At 47.1% G+C, this 19,540-nt stretch overlaps 1 protein-coding gene across 1 annotated transcript; it reads left to right on the forward strand.

The window, feature by feature from the left end:
• Positions 1-3,501: 3,501 nt before the first annotated feature.
• Positions 3,502-9,849, forward strand: LOC103823903 (keratin, type II cytoskeletal 4-like). Its single transcript, XM_018924157.3, has 9 exons — positions 3,502-4,054; positions 5,049-5,263; positions 5,635-5,695; positions 6,306-6,401; positions 6,989-7,153; positions 7,233-7,358; positions 7,606-7,826; positions 8,083-8,111; positions 8,571-9,849. The coding sequence occupies exons 1-9, from the start codon at positions 3,599-3,601 to the stop codon at positions 9,044-9,046; spliced, it is 1,845 nt and encodes a 614-aa protein (XP_018779702.2). The 5' UTR covers positions 3,502-3,598; the 3' UTR covers positions 9,047-9,849.
• The last annotated feature ends 9,691 nt before the right edge of the window (positions 9,850-19,540 follow it).

Raw genomic sequence — 19,540 nt, forward strand, 5'->3', positions numbered from 1 at the left:
CTCTTCAACTGGAAAACCACTTCAGCTGGAAGGGATCAGGGATCTTGTGGATTTACAGGGACATTTCTGTAACCTTTTAACAACTGAGGTGCTTTTCTCACCTTTTCTAACACTTTTGCTGTGCCAGGCAGTGGGACACCATCCTGACCCAGGATTCCCGTACATCCCACATTCATTTCCACTGCGGGAGGAAGAAAACAAGATGAGGAAGATCACAACAGGAGGAAGATCAAACCAAGCCTTTGCTTTGTTGGGAGCCTGAGCTCTGATGCCTCCAGTCGCAGGATCGGGCGATGTGGCACCGCGAGACGAGTGGATCCAGGAGCGTGGGATGCTGGGGCTCTCATTAGGACTTCAAAGGTGCTGAAGAAATTTAGTGCCCAAAGGGTGGGACTCATTTCACCTCCCTCAACCTCCCCAAGCAGGCGCCGGGGCCGGTGTCTGGTTGTCTAGACGGCCTCTGGTCTCCAGGAAGAACAGAGGGAAGGAGCTGCAGAGGTGGATTCCTCCCACCTGCCTCCACTGCCTATTTTGGGAGGTGATGAATCACTGTCTGGAGATGCCAGATCTCTTTCCATGAGCCAGAGATGGAGTCTCAAAGAGGAAATTAGAATCCGTGGCCAGGTTGATGGCTGAAGGAAGGAGGAAAGTGCACCCAGGTCCAGTGTTTGATGAGTTTTATGAGGAATATCCCTTGAAAATTCCAGCTTTGACTCCTCATGTGGATTGTTAATGAGAGGCAAAAACATATGACCAGACTGAATTTCCTTGGATAACTTGGGCTTTAGGACACAAGAGGCTAAACTGCACTAATCAAATAAATCCTCCAACATGTCATTAATAACTTGAACAAGAATCTGCCCAGTCCAAGAAACTGTAAAAATCCATCTTCCGACCCAGTCTTACATGGATCAAATGGTTGTGGCACAGGCAGATTCCTGCCATTGTCCTGCCTGACTGTGAGGAGCTCTCAATGACTAAGGATAATAACAGAGCCCTTTGAGACTATCGCATGAAACACCTTCTGAGAGCTCATCCAGATTTATCTCCAGAGGCAACAAACAAATTAGTGAACGCCACTGTTCCTCTAATGAATTCCCTTTTCGGCAGCACATTCAGGGAGTGAAATGCTGACAAAGGAAGTGATTGCAAGTTGTCAAAATGACTCATCCAATCCCTCATCAAAATATTTTCCTTTTTGATTTCCTTACTTCTTCCCCGCTTTTTTTTCTTTTTTTTTTTTTTTTGAGTCAAAAAGCTACAGTTTTTTCTTCAGAGTGCTCTTCCCTTTCCCACATCCATATTCACAAAAACAAATTGGTTATTCTTGAGGTCTTATGCACCATTTATTATTCCTTGGAAAGACCTAAAAGACATTAAAATAAGCTGCCTTCCCACTGGGATACAGAAGAAACAACAGGAATTTGGCAAACACACATTTTACTCAATGCTGAGGAACTTTACCCAAAATCTCTTCCCTCTCAGGAACCCAGTGGCTCTCACGAGTTTGGGAACTGGGGCTGCTGCAGCACAGCTGTTTCACAGATGTTTAATTGCAGCCTATGCTGCATTCCAAGTGTCTCCCACACATCCGACTGGGATAATGTGGTGCAGAGTGGAAATGGGGCGCATTTCAGTCTGATGATGAGGCTGGTTTCCTAACCAGGGTTCCGAACAACTGCTCTTCTTTGGAGTCAAATCTGCGTTTTGCTTCTGATAAATCTGTTTAGAACTTCAAGGACCATGGAAGTTCCAAACTGCAGCTTTTGAAGCCTCTCATATTTGTTTAATCTGATATTTCCAACTGTGCTGGCAGCCCCGTTTACACTGTAAGCCTGAACTACTACAAACAAAGGTGTCATCTGAATGTTGTAAATATCTGGAATTATCCCTTTTGGATACAGCAAAAGTAGCAGTTTACATAACTAATTTATACCACCAGCCCCTCAAACTCACAGAAGTTGCAATTACAGGTTCAATTAATGGCTTTGGGGATCCCAGAGCTGCCGTCACATCCCGCAGTTTCCATGTATATCTTCTTTTCAACCACTTGATATTGGAAAGTTGTATGTTTGGAGGAGGTTTGGCATAATTTTTGTCATACTGACTCTTGGAAAATGTTTTTGGAAGAGGTTAATGAGGATGAGGGAACATAGAATCTGGGTGCCTCCAGCTGCCATCCCATTGCATAATACGGAGATTCCTCCAAGCATTGCTCCCTTCAAAAGGAAGGACTGAGGGTGTTCAGTCGTTTGAACTATAGTATCCTTTTTTTCTCCCAAACACTTCTTCCATGAAGAGCTGAAAGAGCCCTTTTGTTTTGACTTTCCAACTGCCAGTTTGGAGAAGGTCTGGAGAGGTTTCCTGCTTCACCTCCTTGGGCTGGTGATTAGGAGAGAGAGGGACTCATCTCCCCAGTGTGAGTCAGAGCCTTCCTTGTTGTCCAGCCTAATCCACTCATTAAGACTTCCTCTGTTGGTGCAGAAAGCCCAGCCCCTGCGGAGAGCAAATTGCCCCCATTCCCCTGAGCACAGCCCCAGGGAGTCCTTGCCTTGGAGCTGTCTCCCCAAGTCTCAAGGACATGTCTGGCAAAGTCACCCAAATTCAGCCGTCACTTGATGAATGGGGCGGATCTCACCAAGCTGGAACAGACTATTGTTCCTTTTTTGTTCCCTATAGAGACTTCCAGGAGGCAAGTCTGAAAGGTCGCTGACACCCAGCCTTGGGAGAAGCTCCAGAATAGTGAAAGCCAAAGAATTAACTGTAACAAATACAAACTTCCAGCATAATTCTAGAAAAAATGGTCACTGATGGCACAGAACATACATCTGTGAGCAAACAGAAATATGTCACAGATCCTGGATGAAACCTGATCTTCTTCACTGGTGTTTCAGGGAAGGTCATTGTGAAATGCTGCACATTCACAGGCTTCTGCACATTCCCAGAATTCCCAGAATTCTGTGATTCTGTGCATGTAACTGGGAGATATTTTGAGTCCTTGCATACAAATCCAGACCTCAAGCTCAGTGAATTTACTGGTGTTTCAGATACAGAAATGATCCATTATGACACAACTTCCACAGCATTTGTTTTTCTACTGTTGACTTTCTTCTTTTATTTTTCCTTTGAGTTACTTTTCCGCACCCAAAATTGTGAAATTACCCCCACAAAGTGCAAGTCCGCAAAACATCCCATCACACACAGCCCTATGAGACACAAAACCCCAAACGACACACTGCAAACAAATCACAAGGAGTTCTTCAAAAATGTTCCTAAACTATAATTAGCACTAAGTTAGGGGAACACTTCAAACCGTAATGTATTCCAAGGCAACTTGCAAACAGAGCACTTTTGGATTCCTTTTTATTTCCTCAGTAGTTACTATTTGCTGGGCTGGTTTGCATTTTGAGGAGCATTTATTGCTGCCAGGCAAACCAAACCCTTAAGTACTTAAATTACCGTCCTGATCCTATCAAGGCCAGCTTCCCAAAATATATATAAGGGAGAGCATCCCCGCGTCTCTGCAGTGGGATCCCTGTTCCTATCCTGCACCAGAGCAGCCCCATAACTTTGCTATTCCACCTTCAAATAAGCCACAATGAGCAGGCAGGCACCGACGGTGAGATCTGTCCTGGGACGAAGAGGCTTCAGTTCAGCCTCGGAGATCTGCGGCCGCAGCTACGCCGCATCCGCCAGCCAGCCGGTGCGCTGCGGCGCCTACAGCAGCAGGAGCGTCTGCAACCTGGGCGGCAGCAGGAGGATCTCCTATGTCAATGGGGGCTGCGGCACCACCTGCTTTGGGGAGATGGGGTTCGGAGGCATGGGCTACGGGAACGCTGCAGGAGGAAGGATTGGCCTGTGCGGGCCCCGGGGATACAGCATCGTGCGGGGGTACCCCGAGCGCAAGGCTGATGGCATCCAAGGGATCTGCATCGATGAGCGGCTGCTGAAGCCCCTCTGCGTTGGGGTGGACCCGCTGGAACACGAGATACGCTGCCAGGAGAAGGAGCAGATCAAGACCCTCAACACACAGTTTGCCTGTTTCATCGACAAGGTGAGTGCAGACCTGCTCCAGAATTGGTCTCCCTCGAGGAAAACAAAACCTGACCGAACCCCTCCCAAACCCATCTTGTGCCACGTGTCCATCGACCTCCTCCAAAGCCCCAGTCCAGCTCTGCCATGAATCACTGAGCTGGGTCCACACAGGGATCCAGCTTTCCACAGAGAATTTTAAGATAATTGTAAGAATTTTTAATAACTAACAATAATTTTCAGAGCATGTTGAACCAGACTGAGATCTTTTTAATGGGGCTCATTTCAGCCCTGTCCCTGCTCTGGCATTCCATGACCTTTGAATCATGGCCATGGTTGCACTGGAATTTCTTGCAGGTGTTTCCTCTTGGACAGGCTCAGTTCAAATTGGATTTCTTGCCACAGCTTAGGTGGAAGTTACAGCCCTGACAGTTCATCTTTCTGTCCTGTGTTAAATAATTCAAATAATTCCCTCTCTTTGACTTTAAATATAGTGACAGTTCCAAAAACTTTCCCAAAGGCAAAGGTGGTTAACCTTGATCCTGACATGGGAAGGTTAGAGTTGAAATCTGATCTGTCACTCAAGGATTCCTCTGTAGAAAAGGCAGAGACAAAGCAGTTTCACTATCTGGGAACTCGATTTTATCCTAAAATACATCAGAGGCACCAGCTGGAATTTTCTTCCTAATACTTGTTAAGAAATGCAGATTTAGACACAGGCTCCTGGATTTCTAAATAATGTAGACATGGAACTCTTTGATTTCTAAATAATGTAGACATGACATTTAGATTTCTAAATAATTTACATGTCTGAATTCTAGATTTTGAAATAATTCAGACTTCTGGCATAAAGATCTCTTAATAAGGGCAGATAACTTTCAGATGATGGTGCCATATCATCTCTCACTTCCTGAAAATCCCATTCCTGCACCTGTGGTTAAGAGCAGACAGTTAAACAGGTGTTGAGTCCCTGCCTTCACCTCTTTACTTGAAGAATTGCCATCTTTTGCTTTCAGGTTCGATTCCTAGAACAGCAGAACAAAGTGCTGGAGACCAAGTGGGGCCTCCTGCAGCAATACGTGCTGCCAAAAAAAGGGAAAAACCTGGAACTGTACTTCGAGAATTACATCTGTGACCTGCGGAAGCGCCTGGACTGTTTGCTGTGTGAAAAGCAGAAATTGGGCAGTGAAGAATGTGCCACAAGCCAGCTGGTGGAGGAGTTCAAGTGCAAGTAAGGACCTTCTGAGCTCCTCTAGCTGGTGGCGTTTTGCTTTTCTGGTTCATGTTGGGCATCTTCTCCTAGACTTGTGGCATGTCCCCTCTGGAAGTGCCACATTCTTCTGTCTCACTGGCAAGTTCTTTGCATTGGTAATGTTGTTGTTGCTCATGAAGAAGCTTCTGATCTTGAGATGGTTTAATGTAGGTCTCCAGACACTGATCTGGCAGTGCCTTGTGGCAGTCTCAGCAAGAGAGAGTTGTCATTTTTACCTGGTGGTTATTGTCATTTATACCTGAAGTTATTATAATTTATACCTGATGGTTGATGTCTGAGTGTCTGAGCATTTTTCATTCCTCAGCCCTTTTTTCCTTCTTTTCCAACAGGTATGAAGAGGAAATCAACAGGCGCACAACTGTGGAGAATGAATTTGTGGCACTCAAAAAGGTGAGAATCTCAATCGACATGAATAGTTTTACCTGTATTGGATTTTTGAGGCAAAACTTGGCTGAAATAGTTAATTATTAACAAAAACCCACAAAAGTGTTATGATGAATTGGAGGGAGACTTAAAAAGAGGCACAGGGTTGGTAAAAGAGGCAAGTAGAAAGTAAAAATAATGTCTCCTCAAAGTTTACATCATCAGCACTACAGCACCAGTTTTGTTGCCTCAAAAACATTCCTGAAGTGTGGGAGGGGGACAGAGAAGGACAGGTCACACCAGAACACCAGGTTATTTCTGTCTGTCTCTCCACATCCTTTATTCTTGGACATCAGAAAAGCAGGAATCATTTGAAGAATATTAAAAAATTGTGTTTAAATACTCATTAGTCATTTGTGGGTTTGTAGCTGCGTCCTAAGTCATAAATCAACTAATTCTTGTAAGTCATGTTGGAATGGTTTCGTTTTCCTTCAGGAGGCACCAGGATATCCTGACTCACCCTCTCACACCTTTTTCTCTTGAAATCTTGTTGAGACACATTTCTGTCTTGTTGGTGTTGCCTCTGTATGTTTCTCCAACATTTACAGCTAGGTTTGGGCTGTCTCTCGTCTTGCAGGATGCAGACTGCATCTTCTTAAACAAGGAAGAGCTGGAGGTGAAGGTGGATCTGTTAAGGAGGCAGCTGGAGCTGCTGAAATGCGTGTTTGAGGAGGTGAGTTCCTCTGGTACAACCTGGGACTTTGATGGTCCTGTCTCATCCTTCAGGTGCTCCAAATTTCTACTGCTTGAAACTCCTCTGGGATGTGTCTCATACAAAGCCCTGAATAACTAAAAGTGTGGAAGTACAAGGTTGATATAAAATTAACATGATTATGCTGGAGATAGGGTGTTTCCCCCTTCCTTCATGCAGCTCCAGGTAGGAATTGGCTGTGTCCTAACTCTACCCTGGAGAAAAGATGAGTCCATCTCGTTCCTCCGGATTGCAGCTGCCTGATTAGAGCTGAAGCAACTCCCAGCTCAGTCCTGTCATTAAATCACTCAGGCAGCAGGAGATGAGAGGATACCAAGGGTTAAGTCATTCCAATTCCTTGCCCTTGATGTGGACAGAATTGCTGCAGGTCAGCATGTAGGTCAGCAGTCACAGGTAGCAACTCATCCTGCCGCAGGATTTTCTGCTGACCCATCCCGAGGGATATTTCTTGACTTGTTCTATCCCTCAGCCACTCCGTGTCCCAGCCCACCCCTCCCTGCAAAGCCTGAGAGGTGAGAAGAGCTGACAAAGCCCTTCCCACCCTGCAGGAAAGGGCCCAGGTCGATCGCCAGCTCTGTGACACCTCGGTCATCGTCAAGATGGACAATAACCGAGACCTGGACATGGAAAGCATCATCAAGAACGTTGAGTGCTGGTACCAGGAGATCGCCCAGAAGAGCAAAGAAGAAGTTGATGCTTTCTACCAGACCAGAGTGAGTAAGAGGCCAGCTGGGTTTGTGCCTGGCAATGTCACAGGCCAAAAGTGATGATTGTCCTATTTCTTGGTTCCAGTTTCAGGAGCTGCAGGATAAGAGAGGGAAATTCTGCCATGACCTGCAGAGCAACAAGTGTGAGATTTCAGAGCTGACCCGGATGATCCAGAAGCTGCAGTGTGAGCTGGAGAGTGTTAAGAAGCAGGTAGGAGATGCTTCCAGAGAAGCAGGACAGCCCAGACACAGGGCAAGGTTATGCACTGATCTTTGGAAGACTTTACATCTGCTCTAGGCCCTGGCTGGAAGGTGAAAAGTGGGTGGGGAAGGATGGGATTTCCCTGGTGGGTTTTCCCTGTTTGCAATTGGAAGAGCAGATTGATCCAAACCCAAAGTGTCTAAAAACTAGGATAAGAAGTTTTGCAGATGCCTACCCTGCTGTCCTCCCCTGACAGGTCTCCTGCCTGCAAACCTCCATTTGTGACGTTGAGCAGCGTGGGGATTGTGCCCTCAAAGATGCTCGGGAAAAGCATGTTGAGTTGCAGAACGCTCTGCAGAAGGCCAAGGATGAGCTGGCCTGCATGCTGCGGGACTATCAGGAGCTGCTCAATGTCAAGCTGGCCCTGGACATCGAGATTGCCACCTACAAGACTCTGTTGGAGGGTGAAGAGAGCAGGTTGGTGACACATTTCCCTCCTGTGTATCTGAGGCCATGGCAGTTCCTGCTCCCAAGTGAATTCTACCTCCAAGATCTCCCCAGGCTCACAGAAACTGGACCTGGAGAGGTGCCTGGAGGCTATGAAGGCCACATGGGTGCCAGCAAAAACAGTTCCTGTCCTAGGGATAGTGAGGCATGTTGCAACAAGGGACTAAGTGGTCTGGATTGTGGCTGGAAGTTGTGAGTAATGTGCGTTTCTCTTTTCTCCCCACAGGATATGTGTGGGGAACCCTGTGAGCGTGTGTAAGTAACTGCACATTTTCAGCCATGAAGATTTCTTGTTTTAGGAGAGATACCTTTGGGAGCAACATTATCTGTCTGCCCCAGGTCCCTCTGCCTCCCTTTTCCAGTTCTGGAAAATTTAGCCCCAGAAATCTCAAATACCTTTGAATTTAAAAAACCCCAGCTTTTGGAGTGAGGGAAGAAGGTCAAACTCAAGACCCTTTTCTACCCTTGGAGGCAACAGGGAGATGTCCTGGGGACCATGGGATATGTACTGAACCTGGGAGGCACCAGCAACATGGGAAGGGGGACGATCCATGAGAGGCTCCGGGGAAGGAGTAGGAAGGAACAGGGGCTCAGACACATTGGGCAAATCTGGAGGAAATCAGGTTTGGTTGGTTCTGTCACTCAAGAAACAACGTGCCTTGTGGAAATTGTCCAGTTTTCCTCCCTAACTGACTCCCATGGGCTCTGTTGCAGCTGTGGTCAGCAGTGGCTACAACATCCCTGATGACTGCGGGATGATGGCCAACGGGGCCGTGTGTGGCTACGGCTCCCTGGGCAGGCGGGCCGGGCGCCACAGCTCCCAGACCGGCGGGTTCAGCTCCCGCAGCGCTGGCATCCACCCCAAGAGAGTCCTCAGCTCCGTGGCCAAGCAGTGCATCCCAGAGGTGTTTTGCCAGACCGGAGGGGTCAGCTGCAAAGCCGGGGGGTTCAGCTCCCGCAGCGGGGGGTACCCAGCCCGCACCGTGGTCAGTGCTGGGAGTGTGGGCCTGAATGCCAGGATGGGGCCCTGCCAGGCTGGACAAGTGCTCAGCTTTGGGAACCAGGGCTGCGTCATCCGGCAGCTGGCGGGGCCCCCCGTCGTTGTGTCCAGCAGCCCGGAGGTTGTGGGGTGCAACAACGGCGTGGTAGGGAATTTTGGGGTTGTCAGAGACCCCTGTGTGGTCCCATAGGACAGAGGCACTCAGACACGTCAGCCCTGTGCCGACACGATGCAGGGTGATTCCTCTGCCCCTTAGTAGCAACATTTGTCACCAAACCCATTCCCACATTTATTAGCCCCAGATTTATCCCCTCGAGCTGTGTTTTCAGAATCCTCAAGCCTAAAGACCCCTGTAGAAATTTCTCCTGCAGGTGCTCAACACAGTGTGATTTCTGAATCCTTACTTCAGGTTATCACAGCTTTAAGGGTTTGTTTGTTGTGCTGCTTCCTCCTCTGTCTTTTCCCATAACAAGCAAATTAATTAACAATAATTCCCCCCCTCCAAGAGCCCTCCTTTTTCTTCCAGCTCCTCCCAAACCATTTCAGAAATGAGAGTGAGGATTTAACTGCTTAACCTTCCCAGGAGATGCTGCAAAGAGCAGACTCCCTCTATTTTTATCTTATCTTTTTTTGTCCAAGAAAACCCCGCACTGCAAATTTATGCTTAAATCTGAAACAAAGCAATTTTAAAAGCACCTGCTGGTTACTTCACAGCCATCAGCTTTTTTTTTTTTTTTTTGTGTGTGTGGAATTGGCTCGTGGATGAACACATAATACTTTTGTTTGCTTCTGCATGTTGGGGTGGCTGGCTCAAGGAGTGCTAATTTTTAGAAGAGATCACCCCCCCTTCCTTTTCCATCCCCCCAGAATGCCAAGGGAAGTTACTGGTGCATAAATTGTCCATGTTGACATGTTGACAAATGGAGCTGCTCCCATTGACTGCTCAAACTTCCCAGCTTCTCAATGTGTCCTCAATAAACTGCTTTGAAAGGACATCTTTTGTCTCTCAATTTTTCCGTAGATAGTATTTAAAGAAGCTATAAAATAGGTGAAAAAATACTCTGGGGAGAATAAGAACCAAAGAGACCTTTGGATTGATTCTCTATGGGCAGTTTGGGACACCGTGGGGATCAGGTGTCACTGGGGGTAACTGTGGTTTATTTATCTCCTCATGGCATATCACGTAAGATATTTTATAGATCAATTAAAAATTGATGTCAAAGATTTCTAGAAACCTCCAAAATAATCCTGAGCACCACATGGTACTACTGTTTTCCAGCCTGTTGCAAGCTCCAAACAATGTATTTGTTTGATCCTTTAAAGTCAGAGCAGTTGAATGAAGAAGAGTTCAGCACTGCCCTTCTGGGCTCATTGGTCTGGTGATCAGGGCTGTGGGACCAGAGACATGTTTCAGACACAAAATCTTGGCTTTAGTGGCTTTGGTGATGACAAAGTGTTATTTGAGCTGTGTGACTTAAAAGGCACTGAGATCTCTTGGCCATAGTGAAGTGGGATTGACTTTGCCCTGATTTTGGAGTCTCCCATGTTGAGCTCAGCAGTGTTGCTGGAGATTTATTTCTTGGAAAAATGGCATGTCCACAGGATGATTCATCCAGCCAAACAGAGGTGCATAACTGAGCATGAAATGCATGGAGCTTGAGGCTGTCTGCACCAATGGGATCCATCCTGGCTCTGGAGGCAGCCTCGGGCAGGGGGATTAACCCAAACATGGGTGTCCCATGCCAGGCGCCTGCAAATTCCCAGGAATCCTCCCTGCCCCTCCCCGCCGGACTTGCAGACGTTTTTATCACAGGGAATTTCTTCCTGTCTCCAGCTCAGGAAGAATTACAGGCTACACAGCCCCAGTAATCTCTCCACTCTCACAGGGCAACATTCTAATTGCAACCTGAAAAAAGGGGACAATTAAAGGGTGAGGTGGGGAAGAAAATCAGCACCTTTGGCGAACGGCAGGGGATGTAATTTCTGTGTTGAGAGTGGAAAATGCTTCATCCAGCTCTGACCAGCTGCGTGTCAGACCCTGGCAGGGTGAGGTGGATGCTTATCCTCCACCTATGCCCTCTCTCCAACAAGGAATCTGAGTTCAGCAATTTCAATTTTAATCAGCTCCAAGTAGATGGGATGGAGCCTGCCTCAGTGGGGAATTCTGCACCTGAGCTTGCTTCATACACCAGTTGCAATGGAATTTGGAAATAGGAGTCCCTCCCATCAGGTAGCTTCCATTAGTTGTGTGAACATTATGGATTCATAGTGTGGTGTCCAGATGTCACTCAGCCTTGGCCAAGTGTTCAGGAAACTCTGCAGCTCCAAATCTAGATCTTGTGTCTGTGAGGAGACCTCGACATCCCTTTACAATCCATACCCAGCATGATTCATCTTGGCTTTGTGCCAAGGTCCCTTTCTGCTGGGTTTTGTTAAAAAGATGGCTTCTTGAGGAAGAGGAGAGGGAGGAAGCCCTGCTTTGGAGCCAGTGTTTGGTTCTTACCCGGTTGACCTGACCCATTGCTCTTCCCCTACCTTCTCTGCATTTATGGACTGGAAAAACAGGAACTATCATTGCAAGGCATTCCCAGCTCACAGGGGTGGGGGCCTGGCAAGCCCCAGGATTTCCAGAGCTTTCCCCTGACCATTAAAGTCAGACTCTGCGGCAGCCCCAGGTGAGAGAGGACTCGAGCCTGGGCTGTCTCTGTGGGGCCTTGGGCTGAGCTCAGACAGAAGCCTGAAATATTCAGAGCATTACCAAGGGTGACTCTTCCCATTCCTGACTGAGGAAGCAGGAGGTGACCGCCTAATTTCAGAGGAATAATTAACTTTTACTAGCCTGAATAACAGAGAGAAGAAAGGGAGGTGATCCTGCCTCACCCAAAACAAGGGCAGCTCCTTTCCTCCTCCTCCTCCTGAAGCCAACACCCAAATATTCTGAGCTATATTAGCAAACCAAAGAGGAAAATGAAGGCTGCATTTATTTTTCTCTCTCTGGCTACAGCTCTTGAAAATTTCATATCAGGAGAAAAGGGAAAAGGTTCGTCTCAAATGGTTTTCAAACCATTCATTAAAGATGTAAAACAAGCTCAAAATTCTCTCCTGGCAAGGCACTGCCACCTGTCTTCTCAATATTTATTTTGTGTTTTAATCTTGGGGATTGTTTTGACTTTATTATTTTTATTTCCTTTTTAGTCTTAAGGAGTGTTTTGACTATTTCCCCTTCCTTTTCAATAGCAACAAGTTCAAACGCTTGTTATAACTTGGGGAGCTGGAATTTCAATTAAAAATAATCAAAGAAAATATGTTGATACTGGAGCAATGTCTCCATGAAGTTCTTCTAGCAAGAAAAATAAATATTTAGAAATACCATTCCAGGAATTTTATTCTATAAACTGTCTTGGGTTTGGTTGATTAATTTAATAAATTTAACGTCATCCCAACCAAACCCAGGACACCAAACGAAAGCCTACCATGGTTGAGGAGATGAAGAAGAGAATGGGCAGAAGCAAATCCATCCAGGCTGAGTGCATGGTCCAGGTCTCTTCATCATCCATGGAACACATGGACCAGTCAGAGGGTTGTCCCTCCAAAAAAACAAACGTGTGCTGCTAGAAGAGCAGCATGAGGAGAAGGGAGAGTCTCCTCCTGCATCAGACCCCTCCCCACCCTTCTTAACAAGCATCTTCCAGTTCTACCATCCTGAGCAGGGTCGGAAAATTCTGCCATAAATTCATTTTTAAAACAGGAGAGATTCATGGCACCAACCCACCCAACCTGAGCCTAATTTATAGATCAGAAAGCTGAGGGTTGGGCCTGGCACAGGTTACGGAGAGAAGCTGTGGCTACTTCAACCCTGGAAGTTCCAAGGCCAGGCTGGACAAGACTTGGAGCAACCTGAAGCAGGATGGGCTTTAAGATCCCTCAGTGGGATTCTTCTTCTCCCACATCATCTCTCTGCACTGATTGCACCAAGAGTGGAATGTAGGAAGAGGAGGAAGAGGTAGGACTCTGACAGGAACAGAGAGAAAGTAATCTCCCAGAAAATCATCTTCCAGAAAATCTTCTCCTAGAAAATAATCTCCCAGAAGTCCTGGCCACAGCATGTCCCTGCAGCACAAGGCGGGAACAGCAGCACAGCTGCAGCCACAGCAGGAAGAACACCCATCCCAGTAAATAGCTGAGCTGCTAATTAACCCCAGCAAAATGAATGGAACAAGGAATGCTCTCTGAGCCAAGGCTGTCATTTAAGTTTTTCCACTTGCTCATTATTCCCTGTGTGTAAGAGTTACCAAAATGTTTTTTTACGTCAAAAGCTGACACCAACCATCACAAGCCCAACAAACCAGGTAGGTTCAAGAGACATTTCTTCCATCTAGTCTGCATAAGGAATCCAAGATAAGGAACATTTTCTTAACTCTGCCACTAGACAGGCTCCTTCCTTCACTCCTGACCTGGAATAAGATAAAGATGCTGAACCTCTGCACTTTAGCATTGAATGAGGAGTTTTTCAAGCCTTTTAGCTCAGGAGCAGCAGAAAAGGGAAAACCAAACTCATCCAGCCTTTGAATCAACAGCAACAGCAAATATTGGATCAGATTTACAGGAACATGAACCCTCTTTGGCCTCTGTGGAGATGGTGGTGGTGGAGCACATCAGGAAGAGGCAAGAGGGACACGAGGGGAGGATTTTGTGCCTTAGGCTTGGCTTTAACAATCTCAGAATCTGGGGAGTGCAGAGATTTGGTATTCTGGCAGCAGAGAAGTTGGAGGATGAATCCTGGTCATGGTGATACTCGTTGCTCCCATTCTCCAAAAAAATTAAATAGCTGAATCACAAGCAGAGATCCTGGGACTGTGAGAGAGATATAGAAATCTCAGGAGCAAATCTGCCTCCTTCGCTGACAATGTAGAAGTGGGATTTTTCTTTACTCCATGATGGATTCCTTACAGAGTCAAACTGGCAAGTTCCCAGTCACACCACAATGATTTGGTTTGGAATATCTCAGTTTATACCAATCAACTTGTGCCATTTCAGATTTGATTTTAGCTGTTAGCAGAAAGGTTTAAATGTCTCAGAAGTTGTTCCTGGAGGACAGAAGGTGACTGGTGAGTTCCCGTCCCTGGAGGTGTCCAAGGAATGACTGGACATGGCATTCATAGCTCTGGTGTGGGTGACAAGGTGGGGATCACAGGTTGGACTCGGTGATCCTGGAAGTCTTCTCCAGCCTCAGTGATTCTGGATCCTGTGGAGTGGATGCAGATTTATGGTATCTTTAATCTGGACTTTGTTTTCAGCTATCCAATTATCAGTCTGTTTCCAGCTCTGGGAAGTCCAGTGGTTTTGTTTCCCCTTTCTGACCCCAAATGAGATGTCTATTCTCCTGAGACATTGCTTTCTATTAATTGCCAAACACACCATTTACTACACCCATTACTCCATTGCTGCGAGAGCCAAATGGGGGACTCGTACTGCACTGATGGGAAATCCAAGGTTGGATTTTCAGCCCTGCAGCCCCAGGGAGGTGGGAACAAACAAGACCCAAAGAACCTGAAACAGAGCAGATTGTGGATAGATAGGTAAGAAATTAGTCCCTAATTAGTTCCTCCTGCCAACACTCATTCCCTGCAGTCAGATCGCTCCACAATCCACGCTTTATTCTGAAGCAAGTTGTTCCCTGTGATGTGGTCAGTGTTACTAACGGGAGGGAGGGGGAAGGTTTGGTCAGAGATCTGAAGGGGTGGATCAGGGCCTGTGGTCCAGGCTTAGAGTGTGGGGAGGATTCTCCACCTCCTTGGATAAAGCAAAGTGGGATCATGCAGGGGTTTTTTTTCTCTTCTGCTTAACACAGCTTCCCTTTAAGGTGGTTTTAGTGGAAATCCCAATTTATTTTGATTCTTCAGCCCTGGAACATGGGGAAGATTGTACCTATTTCTTTGGTGGGCAAACCGAACATCTGGGTAAATTCTGACCTAATTTTAAAAGGTTCAGGGTTTCTTTTCTACAACCATGAAACCTTCTCAGGAGACTTGCTCTTCCCAGTGCACAGACAAGCAGATTTATCTCAGTAAGAGTTGGACTTGGTGATCCTTTTGAGTCCCTTCCAACTGAGAATATTCTGTGATTCTGTGATTCCTCTCTCCACTTTTTCCAGATCTGTGTCGTTGAAGTGGCTCGAGGAAGCTCCTGATCACAGCCAACACCCTCCACAAATCTGCTCAGAAGAAAGGAGAGGAACCCATGCCCCAGCCAGCCATGCAAAGCAGCCAAGCAGGAACCAGTGTCACTGGTCCTGCCCTGGCTCTGGGAGCTGGATGGTGCCCTGGGGCAGGGTGGGCTGGGGTTGCTGAGATGGGTTTGAAGAGCAGAACTCCCTCCCTTTCTGTCCATAAGGAAATGCAGGTTGGATTTGCTTTTTTTTTTTCTTGAAACACCCTTGTGTTCAGCACAGCCTGGTTTGGTGGTGACAGAGCTGGGCTGTGTTACCCACCAAGGTTAATGGGCTGGTTCTATATGGGAGCAAAAATACCAATATTCTTCAGGGTTCAGGTGGGGAATCCTCTGTCTGCACCCAGCACTCATTGGCCATGGCCCAGCACAGCAGGGGGATTTATTAATTTTCGGGATTAAAGGAGGCTTTGGTGGTTTCTTCTGCACTGAATAATCCAAATCTGGGCTGTAGCTGCAGGAGGGAGACTCCCATTGGATAATTAATTCTGCATTTCCCCAAAACTGATGCAAATGAGGGGGGTTCACTCTGGAGGGCAGCTTTTTTACAACCTTTAGGCACAAGGTTTGTGATGCCTCCATTGATGTGAAAATGGACAATTTCTGGGATACAGGCCCTGTGAGAAATCACAGGGCACAGCCCAGAGTAGACCTGGAGATTTGGAACCATAAAGAAAGGAGGAATCAGCTACTAAATATTGTTGCACAAGAGCACTTCCAGTTCTGGAGGAGCCGAGATGTTGATCTAGGATAAGGAATTAAACAGGACCTCTTCCAGCTGCCTTAAATGGGTTGTTCTGTACAACAAAAATTAAATTGGCAGTTGCTATGTGATAAAGTAAGGGGAAAGAAGGGAAAGGATAAAAACCTTTCAGATTTCAAGGTTCTTGTTCAGTTTTGGGGTCAAAGAATGAAGATTCATGGTAAAGGAGTGAACTGTGCATCCAAGACCTCTGGATTCAGAGTGGTGGCCAAGAGGCTGCCCTGCAGAGCTCTGTGTGTGACAGTGATGAGGGTTTGGGTGGGAAGGAGGTGCTAAACCCCGCGGGTGGCTGGCACTTATGCCAAACCCAGCAGCAATCTCAGAAGAAACGAGTCCCCTTTATCATGAACTCTTGGAGTGACTTGAAAGGAGCTGCTCAAAGGGGCAGTAATGTTTTGGGGACAGCCCAAGGTGTTTGTCAGCCCTTAATGAAATGAGGCTGAGGAAGCCACAGCTGTCATACTCAGTAATTAAAGGGAAAGTAAAGCCTCCTGTCTGTGCTTTGGGAGCAGCCTGGCTGCAGACAGGATCAGAAAGGCTAAGCTGAGCAGTGACAGCATTGCAAAAATGCCCGGGAGGAAAAAAACATGATTTCCAGGTGAAGCCAAGGAGGAGCTTGGAATACCAGGGGTCCAATTATTGGGATGCCTTGAACACCAAGCTGGCATTGAATCATTGAGATTTCCACATGCAAACCATTCTGCATGGGGAGCAAGAGATGCAGGTGCTTCACCCTCCCTGGGATCACACGCAGTGCCCAGCAGGTGGATTTCCCCATGGGATAGTAAGGGAGAAAAATCAACCACATAATAACAAGAACAAAGGGAATAACAAGGCGAAACATTGATGTGTGTTTGCTGCTCTGAGAAATTGCCCTGGAGTTCCCCCAGTGAATGTCCCTAGTGTGTCTATCCTGCCAAGCCAAAGGGGAAGAGGGAGACTGAATCACTTGGGATCAACCAGGTGCTGAGCTGGAAATAAAAATGTGACTTTCTAAGATCCCACTCAGCACAGTTTTCCCAGAAAAGCGTAGGTTTACCTAAAGTACTTTCTTTGCTCCTCTAACAGAACATGGCCAGAGAGTCCATGTTCTGTTGGCAGGAAATAGAGATTCATGGAATGGTTTGGGTTGGCAGTAACCAGAAAGATCATCCAATGCCACCCCCACATGGGCAGGGACACCTCCCATTCTCCCAGGCTGCTCCAAGCCCTGTCCAACCTGGCCTTGAACACTTCCAGGGATGGGGCAGCCCCAGCTGCCCTGGGCAGCTTGTGCCAGGGTCTCCTCACCCTCACAGGGAAGAATTTTTTCCTGATACCTAATTGCCACTTTATTTCAGTGGGAAGCCAGTCCCCCTTGTCCTGGCACTCCAATTAGTCTCTCTATGAGTTCCTTGTCTCCTTCGGGCCCAGGAAGGCCACAATTAGGTCACCCCATAGCCTTCTCTTCTCCAGGCTGAACAATTCCCATTCTCTCAGCTTTTCCTCACAGCAGCTGCTCCATCCCTTTAATCATCTCTGTGGCCTCCCCTGGCCTCTTTCCAGCAGCTCCATGTCTTGCCTGAGCTGGATCCCCGGGCTGGGGGAGCTCTGTAGGTGGGGTCTCACCTGAGCAGGGCACAGTGGCAGAACCACCCCCCTTGCCTGCTGCCCACGATGGGGTCTCAGCCCAGGACAGGATTCACAGGAGGATTTTCCATTCCCCTTTCTCTGTACTGTTTCTTGGCTTTCTTTTCCAGTCACTCAGTGCTGGGTTTTCCTGTAGCCCAGGTTCCCAAGCCTAGTGCCAACAGATGAATTTCAAAGCTAGCATGGGCCATGAAAGGAAGAGTTTCCCAAAACAGGAGATTTAGGTCAAGCAGTGAAGGAATCTCCATCAGAAGCAATGAAATCAAAGTGTGCCTTTGCACCTCCAAAGGAAGCTGTGGCTGTCCCTTCCCTGGAAGTGTCCAAGGGCAGGCTAGGTGAGGCTTGGAGGAACCTGGGGTAGTAGAAAGGTGTCCCTGCCCATGGCAGGGGGCAGAATGAGATGAGCTTTAAGGTCTCTTCCAGACAAACCATCCCGTGGTTCTGTGGTTCCACACCCTTGCTCAGCGGGGGGAGGGATCATCACTCCAGAGGTGCCGTGACTGTTGCTTTGCTGCATCTCCAGGAACGTGTGGTTTTGTGGCAATTCAGGGTGTTAATCTCTGGAAATGGAGGTTCCAACCCTGCAGGCTTTGCCGAGCCAGGGAAATAAACAGTGTGGAGCCCAAAGATCCATCTGTCTGCTCCAGGGCAATGGGGCTTTAGGGAACGTTGGAGCAGGTGTTCCTGAGTATTAGGGCTGCAATGGAGGTGGTTGCCAACTCCTCCAGGACAAATCCTGCCTTTATCTCCACTTATTTCAGTGGAGAAACCATCACAAACAGCACACACACTGAGCTGCCACCGCTGGGGTGACACACAGAGGTTTTCTGCATGTTGGTGACAAAATGAATCACAAAAGTAAATCCAACCATTCATTAAGGTAATAGATACATCCTCCAGAAGCTCAGCTTTCTGTCATCTCCTTAATCTGAGTGTCCATCTGGGAAGTTTAATGAATAGGTGCTCACCACACCATTGTTATTTCTCCTGCTTCGAATTCGTTCCTTTATTTTTCTGAGGCAGCTGTGGAAAACAAGAACTTCTGCTCTGGGATCACCCTCCATAGGCCCTGCTGACTCTTGTCTCCAGGTTCTCCTGCAATGGTGGCTTTAGAAAACAATATTTTCCTTGATGATCCCAAGGTCTCTCATTGGCCATTCATGGTCTCTCTCTTCAACTTGGTGCCTGGTTTTTAGGTATCTAAATTTAGGTAAAGGACTCCGACACTGGAATTGTTTTTATTTATTGGTGATCTCACCTGTGGAGTTGTTTTTACATGGCCTGTGAGAGGCTTTGTTCTCTAACCAATGCCTCTCCTTTGTCCTTCTTCACTTTTAAATTCAGCACAGAGATCGTTTTGCTGATAAAATCTCAGTGTTCTCTGCCAGCAAACAGCATGAAATGTTTGTGTATCGTCTCCACTTCGCTTTTGCTTTAAAGAAAACTCTAAAATAAAAGTTTGCAAAATTAACTCTGTTACCTCAAGCACAGAGCAGCTCCTCCCTGTGGTACTGCAGATACTGGTGTGACACACAGACAGATTTCCAGACATATTGATGGGAACTAATTGAAATTCTAGTTGAAATTGTGAGGCTGAATTTCCCTCCTCCCACACTCTCCCCTTTCACTCAGCTGCTGGAAGGCACCTCCAGAATCCCCAGCTGGCTCTGTGCATGAAGGAACACATTTTCTGATTAAAACCATCTGTACCACAGAAGAGACAAGACAGCTATCCTGTGAAACAGCACAGCCCTATTTCCCACCTCCACATTTGATGCACTCCCCATGGGAGGTTTTTTGCCAACCTTTCCCCAAAAAACTCTTCCAGTGGACACCTTGTGCCGTTGGGGGGCTCGTCTCCAGTGCTCCTTTCTGGCTGTTTTGCTTTCATCCTGACTCCACCACTCTGATCCCACCCCATTACATAGAGCCCTTGTGGTCCCTCAGCCCCGAGCACTGGCACAAAGTTGTCTGAATGATGTCAAAATGCCTCACAAATTCCTGTGCAAAGGAGGAATGTTACAAAGATACATTGTGGTGGTTGGTATGGAATCTCTTTGTCTC

Source organism: Serinus canaria, chromosome 25, assembly GCF_022539315.1.
Source record: "Serinus canaria isolate serCan28SL12 chromosome 25, serCan2020, whole genome shotgun sequence".
Classification (NCBI taxonomy): domain Eukaryota; kingdom Metazoa; phylum Chordata; class Aves; order Passeriformes; family Fringillidae; genus Serinus; species Serinus canaria.

Excerpts from the sequence above, each read along its gene's own strand:
- LOC103823903 (XM_018924157.3), top strand. The coding sequence starts at position 3,599 with ATGAGCAGGCAGGCACCGACGGTGAGATCTGTCCTGGGACGAAGAGGC. Across the intron at positions 7,359-7,605 it reads TGGAGAGTGTTAAGAAGCAG|GTCTCCTGCCTGCAAACCTC; the intron begins GTAGGAGATGCT and ends CTCCCCTGACAG. Across the intron at positions 8,112-8,570 it reads GGGGAACCCTGTGAGCGTGT|CTGTGGTCAGCAGTGGCTAC; the intron begins GTAAGTAACTGC and ends GCTCTGTTGCAG.